This window comes from Dipodomys spectabilis, unplaced genomic scaffold, assembly GCF_019054845.1.
Source record: "Dipodomys spectabilis isolate Male_0828 unplaced genomic scaffold, ASM1905484v1 ptg000049l, whole genome shotgun sequence".
In the NCBI taxonomy this organism is placed as follows: Eukaryota; Metazoa; Chordata; class Mammalia; order Rodentia; family Heteromyidae; genus Dipodomys; species Dipodomys spectabilis.
The window spans coordinates 1,826,079-1,848,052 of record NW_024870726.1 but is presented as its reverse complement, the minus strand read 5'-3'; the positions used below and the strand labels follow the sequence as shown (position 1 = coordinate 1,848,052).

The following is a 21,974-nucleotide window of genomic DNA, read 5'->3' as shown; positions in this document are numbered from 1 at the left end:
GGCAGCACCCAGCACAAATCATCGTCTCCCTTCTTAGGCTGCACGGACGCGTTAGCGCCATCAAAGGCATTGCCTGGCCCAGTCACCGCCGGTGTCCCATGGCACTCACTCCCAGTAGCGGTTGCTCTGGTGGACACGAAGGCCAAATGTGAAGGGTTCTTTGAAAAATATCACACAACTTCCCTTATTTTTTAAGGACATACTGACACCAGAGAAGACTGCTGGCTGCCAATGATGGCACAGAAAAACACGGAGGGTCTTTGCAGAAATATGTTAAGCACTAAAGCAGAGTGTGTGAGAAACAGAAAGAAGAGCTCGCACACTCAGAGAAAATGAATGTCACATGCTTGCAAACAGCTGCTAGACTCTGCATTTGGCTTTGAGATCTCTGTAACCATGACAACTGGCAGATCCAGTCAGCTACAAGACGTACACTATCCACAAGACACCCTTCTCATGCCCGGCCTGGAAGAGTTCCTCTTACGCTGGAGACGGAAAAACGTTACTGGGTGACAGAGAATGCCATCTTTCCCATATTTCAGAGGAAAATACAATCAGGTTTTTGCACAGGAGCAGAGCAACACGCAGCATGTATTTATAATGGCTCCTTGGCTTCAGAGCTCAAGGAGCGCCTGGAGCTTGTCAAAACGGAGCTTTGATTCAGCAGGTCCTGGGCGATGGCCAACTGGCAGTCCAGGGGGCACATTTGAAGAATCAGGATCATAGGGAACTTTCTACAGAAAACAGTTCTTTTTCCCCAACCAGGCAGATTGCTTGGAGCGAATGCTGAGACAAGAGTTGGGTGCTTGTGTATCTTGTGTTGCAATCCAGGGCAGGCCACACATTTTGGATGCGAAAGCCTAGTTGACAGTTCCTAAAATATGGGTGGGTTGCACCAGGACCAGAGAAGGGGGCCAAGGCCAGCGCACTGCCCTCCTCCAGAGAAGAGCCATTAATCAGCCCCCAGCCAGAGCTCCCTCACGCTGCTGACACACGTCTGGGACATTTTGTTTAGATTCTGCCTACTTTGCTATTTCCCCAAATTTAAAATACATATTCAGATTTGATCTTCCTAAACTGCCAGATTCCAAGTGTGTGAAAACTCCTCCCCACAAATAACACACTGCTGAGAGCTTTTCAGCCTTCACCGTTGATTTCCGGATCTCGCCAGGCCCCCGTGAACGGGCCCATTCCACGCTCATGACAAAAGAATTCCTGTCTCAAGGGCCAATCCAGAAGCTCAAAACTGAACAAACAAAGCTTGTCTTCAGAAAACAAATAACTGGAGACGATTTCTGCTGTTGGGTCTTCGTCCATCTTTGGATGGACGGGGTCCTGTTGGGTCTTCGTCCGTCTTTGGATGGACGGGGTCCGAGGAGAGGTAAGTGTGAAGTGAAGTGCGGCCGCTGGCCTGTTCCCCAGCCTCCCCTTAGCCCAGGAGACAATCAGACGCAGCGGGGAGTCAAGTCAAGCAGGAACTCGTTTATTAACAGGGAGCGTCCCCTTTTTAAAGCAAAAGACTGCGTGGGAGGAGAGGAAATGGGATCAACCAATCACTGAAAGGCCATACCTTATGCTTCCAAGAGATGTTTACACACTGAACCTAAACAAATCCGGCTCTGCCCACTCAACTTCCTCTCAGGGCCATCTTTGCTACCTGTGTTCCCCACAGATTTCCCCCACATTCTGAAGCTTCAGAGAAGATGTCACGTCCCAGCCCAAGAGTGATGGTCACAGAACAGAACAGAGTGGCAGGGATAATGGTACTGCGTGGGTAATGGCAGTAACCCAATGACCCAGCGTGGGCAGAATGAAGCAGAGGCCCAGCGTGCTGTAGGCGCCTCCTCGTCCTCCTCCTCCTGCCCCTGGGGGTGAAGGCGGGTAGAAACACAGGACCGTTGCTCTGGCATAGCTCCAGCAGGGTGCTCCCCAACTCCAGGGCCAAGACCATGCCGCAGCGCGAGAGAACACTGAAACCGCTCCCTTATTAAATTACCTTGAGCATAACTAAGGCTGTGCGGGACACATCCCCCTATTTCCACTCACATGCTGGGTGACGTGGGGAGAAAGTCCCGTGTGCCGGTCTGGCGGGAGTCTCTGGTTCCCAAGGAGCCGCCAGCAGGCTGAAGGCTGCCACGTGGACCTGCGCTTTCCTGGACCACTCCTTTCTTGACACCATTCACTGACCAGGCTAGTAAACGACCTAGTCCAGTTTTCAAATTGAGTTATGCAAGGAACACAGAGTGACCTCTTGTCCCCTTGGGCACCATGTGGCGGCAGATAGCTCTCCTCTGTCCTGAAATGCCCTTCTTGAGACCAGACAGAGGCACACGGTCAGGAGAACGTTATTAAATCAAGCCTGCATCATGTGATTCACAAGTGGAATGTGGCATGGCTCCTCTTTTCTGCAGAGTTGAGGCTTTTCTACTGTACCACCCCGGAGGAAAATCAGAACTCTGCCCAGGGTGCTGGCACTGGTACCCTGTCAAGTCAGCTCTGCCCAGGGGGCTGGCACTGGTACCCTGTCATCACTGACGCCCACTCAGGGCTTTAAAGACCTGTCCTAAGCCATCTTGGCTTTCCCTTGTCTCAACAGATCCAGGTGAAGTCATTTACATCAAGGAAACAGCCACTGACTGTCTTGGGATCTTTAAACACGTTACAACCTTTCCTCCTACGTCTTGAAAGTTCCCGTTACTTAAAGGTACTCCAAATTCAGAGGAAGCTCACTGCTTACTGCTTCATTCAACCACAAAAATGGGAGCAGATTATCCAACGTTATTAACTCGGTCAAAGACCATTCCCCAATGCCCTGTGATCAGAACAGTGCAGGTAGCAAGAGGTCAGAGGGAGGGGTGTGGGGAAGGGCCGTTTGCCTCCGAGGGCTTCTCCACTCATGCAAGAGCCAGTCATGTCTCGGCCTCCTGGGATGGATGCTCTAAGGTGGCGCCCTCTCTTCCTGTGCTCACTACAAATAATTAACAGTATGAACATTCCCCACGCCTCTCCTTCAGCAGTGAGCAGCTTGTCTTCCAGGATTCTCACTGGCCTGCCTGAGAGAATCTGCACACAGTGGTCACTCATGGCTGTCCAGAGCTTGGAAGGTGGCCCAGTTGGGCTTGCTGTAATCCATATTACACATGGGACTTCAAAGACACGCTAAAAAGAAAAAAAAAGTAAGCCATGTCATCATTGTTGCCACTGGTGACATACTGACCTGATACTCTTGGATTTGGGCTAAAGAACATGCTGTTAAAATTAATTTCCTTAGCTTTTCTTTCTACTCTTTCTGGAAATTTCAGATTCTATATGAGGCTGGCCTTGTGTGTTATTGGACAGCACTACTCTGGGCAGTTAAAAGCTTCCCTTGGTGTTGAGTTGAGGCTGGCCTTCTCAAGCCCTCTGGATTTTACTGTCTCAAGTATAAAAAAGAGTCTTACAACAAGGTAGTCAGTCCAGTATTTGACAAGCCCTCAGCCCATGTTAACAGCCTCCCGCTCACACACACTCTTTTTGAGACATGTTACAGATTATGTATGCCATCCTTGGAACACGTCAAGATGATTGCTGCTCTCCGGCTGGATGCTTTCTTAAGCCTGGCTACTCTCAGTGGGTGCTTTTGGGGAGTAAAACCGAACCCCAGGGCTGCACAACATCTGTTCTCTTATTGCTTTGAATACTTAAATTTGCGGAAACCAGAGGACAAGCAACGTGCTCACAAAGTGAGAAGAAAAGCACCCATCCGCCCGCAGGTCTCCGGGCAGGCCGTTCCTCTGGCTGGCTCTCACCATCCCGGCTGGCCGGAAGGACACAGCGGCATCTTGGCTGTGGCTCTGCCCCGATTCTTCTCATCTTGACGGGAGCAGCCACCCCCAGCCTCCTCAAAGTTGTTCTTGAAAACCTTTCAATTTCACAATAGCTAGTTGTTGCTCTCCAGTGAGACTCTAACTTTGTGATATGTCAAACAAGTTTCTAGTTAATTTTTCACACACCACAGATATTTTCACTGATATATACTAATTATACTAATTAATGGGTTTCACTAACTTCCTATATATGTATTGATGCCATACTCCCTTTATCCTCCCTCCTTCTCCCCAACTCAAATACTCCCTCTGCTTTCAGCTCTCCGGCTCTGCCCATTTGCTGGTAAACAAGGGGTCATTTTATTCAAGGATTGACTGCCAGGTAAATTGTTTGCTTTGTGGCTCCATACCACATCTTGTTCATCCATTCTTCTGCTCAGGGGCACCGAGGCTGATTTCCTCTCTTGGCTACTGTGGAAATTCTGCAGTTGGAACCTACGGTTGTTCTTTTGTCTGAGAAGCCTCCACACACTTCTTCCCATAGCGGCTGGACACATTTCCACCCCACCCATGTTGGATGAGGAATCGGCTCATCCCACATCCTTCCCAGCTTATTTTTATTCTAGTCAGTTGAATTGGCTAACTGGAGAGGTACTCTCAAGGCCATTTGATTTGCATTCCCTGATAGCCATGGTAAGCATTTTTCATAGACTTATTGCCATTTATTTCCTCTTTTGACACGTGTTTGATCATGTCTTTTGCCCATGTTTATACTGAATTTGTTGTTGTTGTTGAGGGGTTGGGGGCGGTTATAATGGATATTAATCTCCTGAGAATAGTTTGAAAATATGCTCTCACATTCTGTAAGTTATCTCTTCACTCTCCTGACAGGTTTCCTTAGCTTTCCAGAAGCTGTCTCTCTTTGGTATGGAGTTGGGGTTTGTACTTAGGGCCTCATTCTTGCTAGCTAGGCGCTCTACCACTTGAGCTGCACCCATGCCTTTTTGCTTTCCCTTTATGATAAGTCTCGTTTTTGTGCCAGGCCTGTCCGGGCCTCAGTCCCCCTGCTTGTCACCTGTAAAGCTGGAATGACAGACATGTGACACTCTGCCTGGCTTTAGATGCGATCTCATTGCTGTTTGCCCAGGCTGGCTGCCAATCATCATCTGTCCACTCTTGGCCCCCTGAGTAAGCGAAGATGACAGGTGTCAGCCACTATGTTTGAATGGAAGCTTTGTAATTTGATGTCATCCCACTAATTCTTGTTCCTATTCAGGAAATAGTTATCTGTACCAAGATCTTCAAAAGCTCTCCCTGTTTTGCTTTAGCAGTTTTAAAGTCTCAGGTCTTACATGAAGGTCTTGATCTACTGGGACTCCTATTTATGTGGGGTTTTCATAGGTCTTCTCAGTGTCTCTTTTGAGTATTCTTCATATTTTCAACACTTAATTTAGGCATAAAATATTAATGCAGAAATTCAAATATTTTAGTAAAATGACACATTTAAGATGTTTGAGTCTACTAATTTTGTATACCATGGAACTTTTTATGTTCATCTTGTTGAACTTCTGGGAGGAACTGCTGAAGGCTGGAAACAAGCCCACACTCCTTCTCCTTGTATTACTTCTTTCTTGTTCTTCGACAGCCCTCCTTCAGGGGAGGACTTCCTGCTATGCGCTCTCTTACCTGTGAGGTGGACTCTGTGAGGTCAGTGGTCTTACTTACCTGCCTCTGTCTCTTGCTCCTTCCCCATCAGTGGCCCAATGTACCTTAGAGCGGGGAGGGGGGCAGTCTGTGGCCCAGGACACACACAGGCACAGGCTCCAGTGCTAGGGACCGCTGTTTCTGGTCTTCAGGGATATTCTACTTTATGTCAGCTCATCAATGTACAGTAAAGGCTTCAGTACTAATTTAAACAGCATTCTGGTTGTTCTACCTTGGGAAGTAGGTATCCCCTATTTTGTTAACTTGCTTAGCACAAACAGATATAAGCTCTGAATATTCACATGAACATTAAACTCCAAAGTCTATAGTGAATCCACATTTCTCCCCCTTCTGAACATCTCACAGTTTTGAAATTAACACAACGAACAAGTTTGTAGGCATTTTGTTTTCATATAGCTCAAACAGTAATTCTCAATCCGGGCCACAGACTAACAAAGTCAGGAGTTTTGTTTCGAGTATTACCACCTGCAATGGTGTACTGCAACCAAGAACAGTCTAGAAGCATGGTTTTCTGTATCTGGTTTTCTGATAAAATTACAAGACTAGTGTTACTACCAATCTACCTAAAATACATGTATCTTCTACAAGCACAGTAAAAACAACCAGATCAAGAAAATCAACCTTGATTAGAAGAACCCACTTCAAGGGTTGGAGAACTTCCTTTAATACAGAACCAGAAGGTATTTTAGCCTTTGCAGGCCATAGTCTCTGTCAAGCCCATCAGCTGTGCAGCTGAGACGGAAGCCATACAAAACAATGAATAAGTAGATGTGGCTGTGCTCCAATAAAACTATCTGCGAATACATTTGGTGCATGGGCCATAGTTTGATAACTCTTCACAAGTCTAGACTTCACCCAGAAATTCCTGAATGAGCTTTATAGCAATGCCTCTGTAGCTGCTGTGCTGGAAGTTTCAAGTCTTTGTCATAGAACTAGCATTCCTGGGGATGATGGGCTGGCTGCTGTGTGAAATGTCCTTTGTCTGGTGCCTCTTCACTATCAGTGCAGGGTTTCCATCTTGGACACACACGTAGCAGAAGTAATACACTGATGTGGCCCATTATTGCTAAAGACAGCGTTTGAAGGCCCTGACTGGCTTGTTCATTAAAACGTTCACATACTTCTTTAGAAAATTCTGCATGGAGGAAGTCTAGGTCTGAAGTATTCATAGTTCTCAAGTTATCCATCAATTTAATATCCACTGATGAGCCCTGCCCATAGCCATTATGGTAATTACTTTGTTACTACAATTGTAGGTGCAGGAGGCGGCTAGCTTTCTAAAGAGAAAGGGTTCATTTTGTAGATAACTTTAGAGGTTCAGATTTGAAGGTGGGGGGGGGTCTTCATTTCTTCCCTCTGGTGAGGGGAGTATATGCACACCACAGCTTTGTCAAGAATGTGCAAAGGAGCTTAGGTCACCTCTCAAACTGGCAGTGGATGGGCAGCTTTGCTGCTTTCACATGGTCATCTGAAGATAAGCCCTATCCTAGGCCTAGGCAAGTACCGGTACACTTCGGTGTGAAATCGTATATTGCGTTCTCTGTCAACAAGATCAGTCAGGACTCCAGGGCAGGAGAGTTTGAAGGATGCTCCCAAATCTACTCATTTTAAAAGCTGCTTCTAAGTAATTCATGGGTCAGATATGAGGCTAATCTCCACTACTGCACCTAACAGCCTGGCTAACTGCTGTTCACTGGGGATGGGTGGAACGGGGCAGGCTCTGCGTGCGAAGAGAAACACATGTCAAGTTAGACAGGAGCATGGCCAAGCTTCCACCTGGCGACCCACCCATCCTAGCCTTTAACAAGAAGCTGACTCTTACAGCTACCTGACGTGAGACAAAATCAAGCCAAGAGATCTCTGCATCTGTTACCAGCACAGGTCTACTGATCCTTTTTCACTAGGCGCTAGTCCTGAGCACTAACTGTTTTGATGCATGAGTAGACTCTCCCGTTTCCTTCTGGACCCTCTCCTGTTCTCCACCTTCCTCTTTACTTGCCCAAGTACGTTCCAGATGTTCTTTTCAGAATTGCAATCAACTATTCCACTTTCAAAGGAACAGCATTTTGTTTCATTGACTTTCTGTATTATTTGTATGGTTTCCATTGCATTAATTTCTGTATTCATTGACAAGATTATCCTTGCTTTCCTGAGGTATATAATTTGTTCTAAGTTCTCAAGGTAGAAGCTAAAATAACTGATTTTAGATTTTTATCTGGGATCACAGAAGTCTGTCACCATACGTAGCTGAGAATATTGGGTTTTGAACTCGTCCCTGTGCTTACGAGGCCGGCACTGGATGACTGAGCTATGTCTCCAGCCGTTTTTCACAAATGACTCTTGGGACAGGGTCTCACTTCCTGCCTCAGCATGCACCCGAGTCACCACCTGCATTTCTGTAACTGTTTGGATCACATGCTCATGCCACTACAGCCAGCTTCTGGGAAGGCAAAAAACAAAACAAAATACCCAAAGCTTCAGTGCAGAGTGGTTCCACTGAAACCACGGCTCCACCTTGCAGGGTCCTTTAGACTCAGTTATAGAACATACGTGGAACTGTGCCCAGGGCACAGGGAGGAGCATCTGTTCACTGTCAGGCCGCTGACTGCTTGCTCTAGGGACCGCCCCATCACCCAGAAACGCATGTGGACCCTGGTGCAGTGCCAGAACAGCCGGACATGGAATGGACCCCCTGGGTGCCGTGACGATGCGGGGCAGCCAGAGGGCCACGGTGCGTGCCACATCCGCTGTCACCGTCTCAGCAGCCACGGGCACTAGTCCCCAAGGCAGGCTGCCAAGCGCCAACGCTTTAATTCACCCTCCACTTCCTAGAGGAACTCTCCCATAGTGCTGTGTCCTCCAGCTGTCTGACACTGCCAGCCCAGCTTTGTTGCTTTGGTGACAAGCCTGCCAATTTGGTATTCTGAAAACTGATCAGTACCAGGGCCATGGAATCAGGCTCATATTCTTACCCTTCTTGCACCATGATGTTATTTTACTTTAGTTACAAGCTGGGGTTTATAAACACACTTGAACTTTTTTCAGGCCACGGGGAGCCCTTCAAGGTGGCCCGGGCCTTTGCCAGAACCCAGTGTCTCCAGAGGCCTCCTTACCTGGTGCACACTGTGGGTCAGCGGCCCTGGACCTCCAGGTACTAGTGGCGCAGCCATGTCCATTCTCACTGCAGTCATTATTCTGGGCCTTTTCAGGTGGACAGAGGCAGGAAGTTACCGCTTCCAGAGAAAAAGTTTCCCAATGGAACCGAAGCTTACTCATGTCTACCGATGTCACGATCACGACCGTGGCCTTGCTGTTAGCCCTGGGAGATGAAGACCAGACTGTATGCCTCGACAGGAGGCACACCTGCATGAAGGCATTTTGCCGACGTACACTGGAGACACAGTGTTGGGGGCTCACCCGAGGTGGTCATTCCTTCCTCATGCAGCTTGGTCTCTTCCTCTGTGAGAACCACCTCTATTTCATGCTGGCTTACCTGTCAATCCCTGCTCTTTGAACTAGTGTGTGTACACGCTGCGATCTTTCTCCTCCAGTCACGCTCCATCACTGCGCAACTGGCCCTACTTCCTCTGGGTCTCCCCACTTAGCATAAAGTCCCCTCGTGCCTTTTGCAATTGCAGTCCACACTGCAAACCACCTTCTAACCAACCAACACCCTACTAATGAGCATCTAGGTTGACTCCAATCCGCCCCGGGTACAATTAGCACTTAATTCCTGGAGTTTAAAACGGCACCACCACCACCTTTATTTGAGCTTCTGACTTTTCAACTGGAAAACAAGATTTAGCAGCACTAGGATTAAACAAAATTGTAATTTAAAAGATATTTTCACATCTGTTGAAAAAACTGAGTCAATTAAACAAATGCAAATAAACAAGAACTATGAAACTGTCACTACAGCAATCATTTCTACTTATGAAATTCATACTTTGAAAGGTAATGACAATTGGAATATGTCTGCAAAAGACTGAGATCGTGAAGTTTCTACAAACTATCTTATATGAAACAGTTGAAGAATTCAATTAAATATTTATTGAACAAATGCAGAACGAATGAACTAAGGGGTACTTGCACCTGAACATACACTACACAACTTCAACTATTCAGGGACCTGTCACACAAAGATGAAAGGCTTGTTCGCTGTTTCTTCAAAAGGAAGAACTTAAGCTGAGAGATGAGCACGCAGGCCCAAGGGGCTGAAGGAGAGCTACAGTGCTGTGCCAGTGTGCACGCACCCCCACAACGCACTGCACCCCATTCTGCCCTCTTCTCAAAGACAATTGAGAACGTAACACTTCTTGAGCTCTCTTGCGCCCCTTCTTTAGGGCCGGCCCGCAGCGCCAGCAATGTCTGCAGAGCACATCGGGCCTGCTCCCTCAAGAAGCACTTGCTTGTGGCTCGGCTGTTTGTGTACTCCACATGGAGGATTCTCTGGAGGTGGAAGGAAGGAGCACATGCTGTCCACTGGGGGGTGAATCTCAAGTCCTGGCAGCTCCGCCCAGGGCCAGGGCTCTGTCAACCCCAAGTGCACCCACCAGCAGCAGGCAGGGTGAAGATGGCTGGACGGCCTGTGCACAGGAGCAGGGGGCAGCTTTCATGAGTCACTCAGAAATGCACACTAACCGCGTAACCCTGCTGGGCGCCACCAAACCTATCTTGGTACAAGTGTGCCTGCTACGGCAACTACTCAGCATAATGCTCAAGGACAAAATCTATATAATATACTTTATATTATATACGCATTTTATCACATACTCAGAAAGGAATGCCGAGTGCACATTCCATCTGGTAGATTTGAAAATAAAAATTTACATTTCTGTTTGTCATTGTACAGGACTCTGAAGGTAGATCTTGAGCTCAGAAGAAGCAGTCAGTTTTCAAGGAAAGCCACGTAATCAGTCAGCCTGGCTAACTGCTGTTCATTGGGGATGGGTGGAACAGGGGCAGGCTCTGTGCGAAGAGAAACACATGTCAAGTTAGACAGGAGCATGGCCAAGCTTCCACCTGGCGACCCACCCATCCTAGCCAGCCTTTGATTTAACAAGAAGCTGACTCTTACAGCTACCTGACTTGAGACAAAATCACGCCAAGAAATCTATACTTCTATGAGCATATGGTTTGCCAAACTGGACATTAACATCTCTTTTGTCACCTCTGCTGGTCAGTGTTCTGTGCGAAGGTTCAAAATGCTTAAGGTGCAATCTCTTCTACAGGAGAGCACAGAGCTTGAGAAGGCCCCACCCGTGAGACAATTACTCTAGGGAGTGAATACAAAGTGCATCCATGTGCCTGCTACAACTCTAGGGGCAGAGGACATTGTTAATGAACACAAACCTCAAGAATCCATCCTCAGGGAATTTGCATTCTAGCACTGAGTTGCCATAGTAACTGGGGGATACCCTCTGTATCCACATCAGGGCCTGACACAAGCAAAGTTAGCAAAGTCTGTGGCTGGCGGAAGTGTGCCACTGTTCCAGGTCAAAGTTACGGGAGCCCAGGACTTCGCATTTATAGCCTATTATTCTTGTTGTTAGGACTTTTAACCTCTGTGTTTTAGAGCTTAAACACATACAGACATTATATAAAAAAACAACAACAAAACGTTTTAAATGAACACAGGAAAACAGATACCTGATAAAGGAATAAACCTGTTAAAGGAAACATCCAGGGCACCTGCAACTAAACAAAGACAAGCGAGGTTACCGCAGTCTTCTTCACCAGGAGCGTTGCTAGGACCTCCAGTCCCACTGCAGCACTGCTATCCAGCCACGGACTGGGCTCTCACCCTCAGGCACTAGGGGACTGCCTTCCCCATGCCGTGGGCCTGACCCACTCCCTTCCCCGCACAGGGGCCTGACACGCTCAGCTTCCTCACCTGCAATGGCTGGGGCTTGCTCTCACCCGGGTAAGAGGGCTAAGCAGACTAACACCTGATTTGACAATGGCATTTTAAACAACAGAGAACTTGGGTGGAGGCAGGAAAACATATGCAAGTGGGCATAAAACCTGGCTCTGCAGGCCTGGCACAAACAACGGACAGGCTATAGACCCGAGGCCTCAAAAAGAGGCTAAAAGGAGCAGTCTATATGCCTCTAGTACAAGAAAAAGGAGCTCTGAATCTTTAACTTCTTTCTATAAAGTCAGTGATACTGAAGGATATGCACAATTAGAAATAGCTCCATAAATACCAAGACTGAGGTTAATATTTTAAAAAACTAACATATAATAGTCTTTTAAACAGGAATTACACACTTTTAAAGTTTAAACAAATTAGTTTCTCATAGCACTAGTGGCCTGGAATTGGAAATAAATGTATTAAAAAAATTAACGTACCACTAGGAGACCTTCAAGAGCCTTTCTGCTCTAAGTGCCTAAGTCCCATGTCTACATTTGGCAGGTGAGTTAGTCCCCCTGCACCACTATGGAGCTCTTATTGCATGGCTCAAGTCAGGGGTGGCATGAGTAGGAGTTCTGAGCTCTGTGCTGTCGGGCCCGGGGCTCCGCCTACCTGGCTTCCTGGGCAGCACCATTCTTGTGGTGGAGTCAGCTTGCCATCCTTGTTCCAATATTCCTAAAAGTATGTGTTTCACATATTAATGAAGAAACTGCAAAAGTTCTACAAGGTGTCTACACTTCACTTGGATAGTAGACCTGACCAGCTTAATTCAATGCTCACATATCTGCAAAGGTGTACTGCCAAGTCATGCAAACCTATCTTAAAAGATATTTCACTCTATCTGCTCTAATCCTGAATCGACAGACTATAAAGTATTAGCCTAGTCAATATCACTATAAGCAAAGATGGGAAAATACGTGCGATACCTTTGTCATCATCCTCTCAGTAACCCAGTAAAGATGCTGGTGCTTAGGGTACCAACTCACGCCATCATCACAGCTTTATAAAGTGGGGCTTTACAGCCATCATTTACCAAGTGTGGGAAAATGAGGTGAGGGCATTAGTGATTTCCCCAAGGCTAGTGTGCAGCTGTAAGGCAGATGGGGTGGGTTGAGGACCCGTGCCCAGGCCATCTGCTAAGAGCCAGGAATATGGGCTCTGGACTGCAGGATCTATGGGACAATAAACCATACATCAGTCATGAGTACGTTTGTCTGAGAACGAAACTGTGTGATTGAAGAGTTCTGGGATTGGGGGTAAAGGACATGCTTAGCATGTACAAAGGCCTGGGTTCAATTCCCAGCACTAAATAACACCCTCACAGTGCCTTGCTCACTCCACCTAAGTCCAGAACTGCACTAGGCCTGGCACTGAAGAGTAAGAAGTAGAACTTTATGTAGCTCCCATCCAGTTGTTAAATCCAACTGTCCACCATATGCACACAGAGTATACAGCATTCGACTGGCAGGAGTACACAGCACTCTAGCAGCAGGAGTGGGTGCAGGCACGAGGGAATGGGGAAGAAATAGTAGGAAAGAAAAGGGCTTGAGAGGGATATGGGAAACTGTCTTTCAAAGTGGGGTGAATTAAGGATTTCTAAACAGAAGCCAAGAGAACAATGAAGACGCATCTTCTTAACCAATGCACAGGTGGGGCTCAGTGCCTGCTCTAGTCATGTGCTAGACTATAGGTGCTTCTTGTCCAAACCTTGCAGGAAGTGGTGTGAGAAACATGTTTCACATCACCTTCCCAAGAAGCAAATCTCCCCTCAACTGCACCAGGAAGGGACTGCAGCCTCTTTGCCCCTTGTGAGTGACAAGCTGCCCATACCTTTCACAGCCTCTTCGACAGGAAGTCCAACAAAGGCAGCAAAGTCATCCGCAATGATGGAGGTATAGGCCTGCGAGACCAGGGCGAAGGCGCGTCTCCTTGTGGCTTCTGTGGTAGAGGTGGAGGGTTGGGAGAGGACAGAGCAGTGTTTAAAACCACAGAGCTGCAGGCCAGGACTGCTGCTGTCCTGTGTTTATGAGTAAGACCAGATTGGCTCAAAGACAGACTGACGTGTCCAGCCTGTCAGAGGGGCTCAACCATGAGCCTCTTAAAATAGCGAAAATGGTTAATATATAATGAAACACTCAGAAAATTTACTTAAATATACTTATGTATTTAGGATAGTCCTTTTAAAGATTTTATTCTTGGTATTTTGGCATTTCACTTACAAACAGTGGGTGAACGATTAGAAAGCCCATGTGTTTCTGTTAGAGATCCTTCCAGGATCTAACACAGGATTTCCCCCAGACCCCACCCGCTACCCCAGAGCTGCAGAACAAACTTCCTAAGTAGAGCACTCACTCATCCTTATACCCATGCCTACATCAAACCCTAGACTCTTCTCACAATCCTAAACTCCACCCCGGAACAATTCTAAGGTAGGGGTGCCAGGCAGTAGGCACAAAAATGCCTCCCTAGAAATGGCTGATGTCCACACTAAATTCAAGGCTGAGAGAGCTGAGACAGTTCCTTCCAGAGGAACCCAGCTAGCTCACCTTCTGCTCTACCACCCCCTTTTGGAACATGAGGGGTTCCTCTATAGGCTGCCAAAATGCTTAGGAAACATTCTGGATTTTACTCCCTCCTTAGTAGGTAAACACACACATTTAAACCCCACAACATGTTGAAAGTCCCCTGGAATTTCCTGCAGACATGGTCTAAGTTCTCCTGCATCTACTTCAGGAGCCCCTTGGCTCTCAGGCAAGTGTGAGACATTCTTGTTCTTGGGCTTTTTCCTTCCCCATGGCCTGAAACCCCTTCTCTGTCAGTGTCCCTCTGTCCATTTATAAACTTCCTGCAGTGTAAGTTTCTAACTTATCAAGCTTCCTTCACCGCCGATGGCACATAGCTCCATCCATACATTGCCATGGCCTTCCTGGTCTATCTACGCAGATCCCTCTAAGTCTCCACCAAGCTGTGAGCTGAACACATGCTGCTGGTGTGTGTGCATCGGGTACCACCCAGCCTCAGACTGTGTTTTCTCCCAGTTGAACTCAGCACACTCCTTCCTTTCCTGTGGAGCCACTCAAGCTCTCATTGAGCCATTACTTGCTCTTTCCCATGTCTTTCTACTCTGTTCCTTCCTTCTCTCTGCCAACCTCCAGACTTTTAAATGCAAAAAGTTCTTTAAGAAGGTGATCAATACATAGGGGAGGAAAATAAACAAGGCTGCAATGACAAAGAACATTTGTCTAAAAAAAATGTAAGTATAGCCAGGTGCCAGTGGCTCACACCTATAATCCTAGCTAATCAGGAGGCTGAGACCTGACAATCGTTTTCGAAGCCAGCCCAGCAGAAAAGTCTGTGAGACTCTTAGCTCCAATAAACTACACAGAAAAAGCTGGAAGTGGCTCTGTTGCTCAAGTATAGAGCACTAGCCTTGAGCACAAAGAAGCTCAGGGACAGTACCTAGGCCCAGAATTTAAGCCCCAGGACCAATTAAAAAAAATATATGGTAAGCCTACCGTATTTTTAAAGTAACTCTTTAAATTAGGCTGGTCAGATTTCAGGAATAGAGAAAAAGCAACAGAACATGAGTGGAAGAGAAAACAGGGAGGAGGAGAAGCAGAAAGAGGCATAGCTGGAAAATGAAGAGTATAGAGGAGGCAGAAGTTGATCAACAAAGGAGCAAGGATGAAGGCTGGAGCTCCCAGAGCACGCTTACCATAGCCTGACGAACTCTGACGCCTGCGTCCTGACCCTCCACTCTGCAGCTTGTGCTGAAAGGCCCTGTCTGAACTCATGGCAGAGGGTGTTCAACACACTTAAGTGTCTGTCACCTACTAGGCGCTGCTCATCAGGGAGCAGTCAGTGCCCTACTTCCCTAGCCCGCCTCCAGCCCTCCTAGCTGTGCTGGCAGTAGGAGAGGTGGGCCACCGGTGCCTCTTGCACCGAGGCTCCCCTGGTTTGGCAGATGGGGTTCCATCAGGAGGTTAGAGGCCAGAGCAACAGTCAGGAAATGTACTTTCTGCTCCGTCTTGCTCCAGCCAACCTGTATCCACGGGGATAGTCCCTTTTCCACAGCTGCAGAGACATTGGTCCCCCTGTACAGCCAGTCGTGGGCGCTTTACCAGCCTTGCAGGTTTTCTGGGAGGTAAGTCTGTTCGAGAGCCTCTCTTCAGTCGTGCTACCTTACTTTTCTAGTAAAACTAATTCAGAACATAATGGGAAGGCATTGCTGGGGGCGAGGGGGGAAGGGGCACGCTGGAAACGCTCAGTGTAGTGACCATGAGAAAGTGGGATCTTAAGAAGGAGGGCCTAAGGGAAGGTGCTCAGCTCCTGGGGCACTGCCCCCAGAAGAGACCAACGCCACTCTTCCAGGTCCCCACTTAGTTTCAAGAACAAGTTTTTGGAAAAAGCAAGCCTGGCCCTGTCTGGCTTCTGGTCTAACCACGTGCTCTCTTCACCACTGTGATGCCATCCACCAACCACTAGGGGCACTCAAGAGAGGTCAAAGAGATGGAGCTATCCCATCCCAGGCTCTCAGCCTCCAGAAGCTGTGGGCCAAATAAACCTCTTTCATTTATAAAGCACTCAGCCCCTGGATGGACTAAGGTAATGGCGGTTCCTTCTTTTTATTTTTTGCTAGAACTAGGGTTTAAGCTCAGGACCCTGTGCTCTCGCTCAGCTTGAGCCAAAGCTCTCCTGGCTTTCTACTAAAGAGTATTTTGGAGATAAAAGTCTCAGATTTTTCTGCCTAGATTGGCTGTGAGTTGCAATCCTCAGATCTCAGCTTCTTGAGTTGCTAGGATTATAGCAGCCATGAGCGTCCAGATACACTGGACCTCTTAAGCCCTATTTTTTCTGGTTATTCTGGAGACGAAAGCTCTCGGACCTTTCTGCCTGAGATGAACCTGAATTGTGATTCTCTGGATCTCAGCTTCTCAGCCACTGGTACTAAGCTTGACAGTGATTGTTCTGAACTAGAAAACAGGTTTATAATACACCAAAATGCAAAAGACTAAACTCTGGAGTCATTCAACTCTGTCCTGAGACCACTCTTACCAGGCAGCATGCTACGGAGGAAAATATGGCAGCATTCATGAATCTGGGGACTTTCATAGGGTTTAGTCACACAGGGTTATTTTACTTAGGCCAGTCTGAAATGAAATCCTGGCCTCCTCTGTACCAGACAGATATCATGACAGATGTGAGCCACTGTGGCCAGCTCTGACTGAAAACTGTCGTAACTTGTTTCCTATGGCAAACCTGGTTTCAGCCTCCCCAACAGCCAGGATTCCAGGCATGAGCTACCACACTTGGCCCATTTATTTTTATTTTGCTAGTCCTTGGACTTGAACTCAGGGACTATACACTGTCCCTGAGCTTTTTTTGCTCAAGATAGCACTCTACCATTTGAGCTATAGCGCTACTTCCAATTTATTGGAGATAAGAGTCATGGACTCTCCTGCCACAGCTGGCTTTGAATTGAGATCCCCAGATCTCAGTCTTCTGAATAGTTAGGAATTACAGGCGTGAGCCACTGGTGGCCAGCTCCCAATGTAATTTTTTTTTTTGGGTCCGGTCATGGGGCCTGAACTCTGGGCCTGGGCGCTGTCCCTCAGCTTTTCAGCTCAAGGCTAGCGCTTTACCACTTGAGCTGCAGCGCCACTTCCAGCTTTTTTTTTTTTTCGTATGTGGTGCTGAGGAATCAAACCCAGGGCCTCATGCATGCAAGGCAAGCGCTCTACCACTGAGCCACCTTCCCAGCCCCCCCAATGTAATTTTTAACACAAAGAAACACTACCTCTAAGTGCTTCCATGATTGGCTGGACAGTCTCAGACCACTGGTGGGCGTTGATGGTCGTATAGATCCCAGGGAAATCTCTTTGCCAGATTCTCTGTCCTACTGACCAAATTCCCCCCAGTTCTGAATTTGCCTACAAGAAACAGTATTATATTTGAAAGCATTGCTAACTCGTGTAATTTATCAGTGACTACATCTTAAAACAAAATGCCAGAAATAACATGAAACTTGTTAGTGGCATAATTAAAAAAATAAAACCAACATTTCTTTTAAGAGTTGCAATTGTTCTTCTATTAGCAAAAAGGTTTTCAGATACTTTGCACACTGGTAACAGAAAATACTTATAATCAGATACACATTTTTATTACAACAGTAAATTAAAGCATGATATCTCAGAATTAAGCCTGGGGATCATTATCTTAAGTATTATTGTTTCTAAAGATGTTACATTTATTTTCCTATATAGACAATTATCAGATTGTATGTACATTTACATATATGCATATATGTATTTATATATACATTGCCCAAAATACTCAACCAGTTAATAGCAGGCTGTCAATCTAGGAAGTCACACACTACTGCCTAGAATAGCTTCCACTAATACTGAAACTATGTATACATTCAATAATTCTTTAGTTTACCAAGGAATCTGAGTTAACAACTCACTCTCACTCTTACTTAATAGGATGTCAGGGAAAGAAATTAACTTCATTCTATTTTGCAAGGCACTTCTATTTCATCTACTCTTCCATCGAAAATCTAGTTAGCAAAACTAATCTTAATGTTACTTATAAAAAACTTAAGTTGCAAAGTAAGCACCACTACCAAAAACTGCATGAGGCAGGTACAGTCACCAGCACCCACTGCCTCCACCCTCCCGCACTGTTTCCTTTTCCTGCTAATAATGGCAACAGCTTATAAGAATCTGATCAATAAGTTGAATATATACTTCTATACCATTCCATAGAAATTTTAAACTTCTGATTGGAAAAACTGACATCTTAACGTTAATACAAGTTTAACAACAGTTTTTGTGACATAGGAAAGAAAGGAGGAATTTGTAAGAAGTTGCTGTTTATGTGAATGCTACTGCTGTATTGAAAAAAACAAGTTGCACTGAAAGAATACTTACAGATTTTATAGCAGGTGGAATCCTTTTCCAAAGGTACCTTGCATTATTCCTAATTTACACAAAGAAGAGCAATTTAAAATCTCAGTAAATAAACAGTTACTGGTTCCAATACAACATATAGATATCTATTTCAAAATACCAAAGTATTATTTTGTCATTTTTACTTGATTTTAAAATAAGACCCAGCTCTTAAATTACGGCCAAACTAAGTAACATACAGAATTGCAGATACAAAGATAAACAATGTTATACACTTAAAAAGCTCTGCCACATCCTGACAGTAAATAGGGAACACAGTTTTTCTCCTTAGAATTCCTTCTCCTAGTGGGAGAAACATCTTTCTCTGAAGCCTCAAGGAGGAGTTTTTAAAGGTACTAGAACAAACATAAGATAGCAGATTAAAAAAATAAAGATCCTGGGTTAGTTTTTGAAACACTATCACAAAGGGTTTGCAGGAATTTAAGTCAAAATAGAACCAGAAACCATCAGTGTGTACTAGGACTAAAGAGATTCCTTTTCTTTAGGATAGATGCTTTCTGATTTTCCTTAAGGAAACAAATTTTGTTAAAAAAAAAAAAAAAAAGCTTTCAAGAAACCTCACAGACATCACAGACACTGGTAAGCAATTCTTCAGCTTCCTCAGTTTCCCCTTTCAAGCTTCTTTTGGTCCTGTGTACTATATTTAAAATTAAGTAAACAGCGGGGTGCTCGTGGCTCATGCCTGCAATCCTAGCTAGTCAGGGAGCTGAGAACTGAGGGTGAAAGTTCAAAGCCAGCCCAGGCATAAAAGTCCATGAGACTCATCTCTAGTTATCCCATAAAAAGCCTGAATGGAGATGTGGCTCAAGTGATAGAACATTGGCCTTGAGTGAAAAAAATGAAGTGGCAAAGAGAGGCCCTGAGTTCAAGCCCTGTACAAAACATAAACAAACAAAGGTCATAACTTTTTAAAAGCAAAAACAAGGTCAATGATTACTGACATTGTGCTTTCTTGTTTAAAAAGAAAGAAAACAACCCACGAAGTTTTTAGAAGGTGTATGTAAAGTAAATGTATTTAAAAGAACCTCATTATAATTCACTATGATCCAACAGAAATCCTGGAGCATATTACAATAAAAGATATAGTTCATTGTGTCTGTTCTGTGGTTTATTTTGATGTAGAATTCAGCCCAACAGAGGAAGTTGCTGCTCTTAGTTTAAGTAATAGGTACTTACATGTCATTATGGAGCAAATATAAAGCTAGAAGCTGACCATATACTGGGGGGGTAGCAATTCCTCCAGGGGCCTAGAAGGCCAAAAGTAAGAGAGGAAAAAAAAACTCATTTAATTTTATACTTTCAATAAACAAAGAACATGACATTAATTCTTAATGAGAAAGCCCATCTTATACTACTACAGACTCAGAAGGAGCAGGAGAGAAATTCTAAGTACTAAACTCCTGAGCAGTGAGTTTGGCTATGTCATCAGCTGTGACATTATAACCCGTTGGGTCTCAATCTTATTTGCTATACAAAAACATTCAAATAAAATTCCTCTACCAGTTCTCACATTTTGATTTAGGTCATCTTACTCTTGTAGGAAATAAAGACTTTGCACAGACTCCTAAGGCACGATCTTGCCCACTCTATCAGACGTGCGGATATCTGTGAGGAACAGTACAGTCGCCGCTGAGTTACAAAGTAATTTCTTGTCTCATTCATCAGATCTACTCATGTCCATTAGCCGGCGGCTGCTTCCACGGGTGTCCCCATTCGCTTTACATCATTATAAATGCTTAAGTACCTAAGAAAAACCTTAACAGTTGCACAACGCAACTTCCATTTGGCATAGAGAACAGCAGGCTTAGTTGAGTACAACTTCACAAGACTAACGAAGGCTCCTTCGGTTTTGTTTCTAGTCTGTGTGCGATCTGCACTATCAGTAATAATAACAGTAATAACAGAACCCAGGACCCCCATTCTCGCCCGGCGACGTCCGGAGCAGGTCGGTGAGTTAAAGCAAAGATGCACAAGGACGCATGAAATGCTCAGGGCCGGCCAGGGGTCCGGGAGCTCGTCCCCGGGTCTCTCGAATCGGTCGGGGGAGGGGGTCTAGGCCTCCGGTCGCCCCAGCCCGACTCCGCCCGTCCCGCCCTGCGAGCGCCGGGCGCCGGCGAGCCCGGCCGCGTTACCCTGGAAACCGGCGCCTCCCCGAGACCCGAGCGCCCCAAGGCTCCTTCCGGCAGCTACCTCGAGCTCCTGGTTCTCGCACTGATCCAGCAGCTTTTTGAAACTGAAGGCACTTTCCGCCATCACCGCCACTGGCATCTTCCCGGCCAGACTCGCCGCCGCGCTTCCCCGAGGGCCGGACCCCCAGCTGTCCCTTCGGGGCGTCGCGCTTGCGATGACGTAGAAGCCGCCGCCGCCGCCGCCGCCGCCGAGCGCCTGCGCGCAGGCGCGATGTTGTTTCCGTCGCGTCGTTAGGCGGCGTCGGGTTGGGAGGGGAGCCGGCGCTCTGGCCGGGCGTCTCGGTGCTCTGGAGGACCCGTCCGGCCGCGCCGGAAGCCGCTTCCGCTTCCGCCGCGCGCGGCCAAGGCGAGAGGGAGAGACGTGGACCTGGTCGCGTCTGGCGCTGCGCGGCACGGCCGGCGCGTAGTGGGTGCTCAGGGAGCGGAAGCGCCCCTCGCCCGCGGTCGGCTGCCTCCCCTGTGGGGAGCAGTGCACGTGCCGACGGAGGCGCCGCCAGCCGCCCTCTTCGACCTTGACCCTCCACCCCGGCGCCGGGGCGCCATCTTGACAGCACCCCGGGGAGCCCGGCCCGCGCCGCGCGCCGCCCGCGCCCGTCCGCGCCCGCCCCCTCCTGCTTCCTGCCGCCTCCCCCCCCCCGCCGCCTCCCCCTCCTTCCTCCCCCCTGCCGCCTCCCCCCTCCCCCCTGCCGCCTCCCCCCTGCCGCCTCCCCCCTCCCCCCTGCCGCCTCCCCCCTCCCCCCTGCCGCCTCCCCCCTCCCCCCTGCCGCCTCCCCCCTCCCCCTGCCGCCTCCCCCCTCCCCCCTGCCGCCTCCCCCCTCCCCCCTGCCGCCTCCCCCCTCCCCCCTGCCGTCTCCCCCCTCTTTCCTCCCCCCTCTTTCCTCCCCCCTCCTTCCTCCCCCCTGCCGCCTCCCCCTGCCGCCTCCTCCCTCCTGCCTCCCCCCTGCCGCCTCCCCTCTCCTTCCTCCTCCCCCCTGCCGCCTCCCCCTGCTTCCTGTTCCTTCCTCCCTCCTGCTTCCTCCCCTGCTTCCTCCCTCCTGCTGCCTCCCCCTGCCTCCCCCCTGCTGCCTCCCCCTCCCTTCCTCCCTCCCTCCTCCCTTCTTCCTCCTTCCTGCTTCCTTCCCCCTGCTTCCGGCTTCTTCCCTCTTGCTTCCTCCCTCCTCCCTTCTTTCTCCTTCCTCCTGCTTCCTCCCTCCTTCCTCCTCCCTCCTGCCTCCTCCTTCCTGCCTCCTGCCTCCTTCCTCTTCCTCCCTCCTCCCTCCCTCCCCCTCCCTCCTTCCTCCTTCCTCTTCCTCCCTCCTGCTTCCTCCCTCCTCCCTGCTTCCGGCTTCCTGCCTCCTCCCTCCTTCCTCCCTCCTCCTCCCTCCCTCCC

At 47.7% G+C, this 21,974-nt stretch overlaps 1 protein-coding gene across 2 annotated transcripts; it reads right to left on the bottom strand.

The window, feature by feature from the left end:
* Positions 1 to 7,202: 7,202 nt before the first annotated feature.
* Cops8 (COP9 signalosome subunit 8) lies at positions 7,203 to 20,770 on the bottom strand. 2 transcript variants are annotated; one of them, XM_042678803.1, is made up of 8 exons: positions 20,607 to 20,770; positions 19,593 to 19,663; positions 18,378 to 18,426; positions 17,243 to 17,375; positions 13,276 to 13,383; positions 12,058 to 12,120; positions 11,181 to 11,228; positions 7,203 to 7,251 (listed from the first exon to the last, which is right to left on the bottom strand). In XM_042678803.1, exons 1-8 carry the CDS (start codon positions 20,682 to 20,684, stop codon positions 7,211 to 7,213), a joined length of 591 nt encoding a protein of 196 aa, XP_042534737.1. In that variant the 5' UTR covers positions 20,685 to 20,770; the 3' UTR covers positions 7,203 to 7,210. The 2 variants fall into 2 exon arrangements, with proteins under 2 accessions (XP_042534737.1, XP_042534736.1); XM_042678802.1 differs by lacking the exon at positions 7,203 to 7,251 and adding an exon at positions 9,266 to 10,499.
* Between the last annotated feature and the right edge of the window lie 1,204 nt (positions 20,771 to 21,974).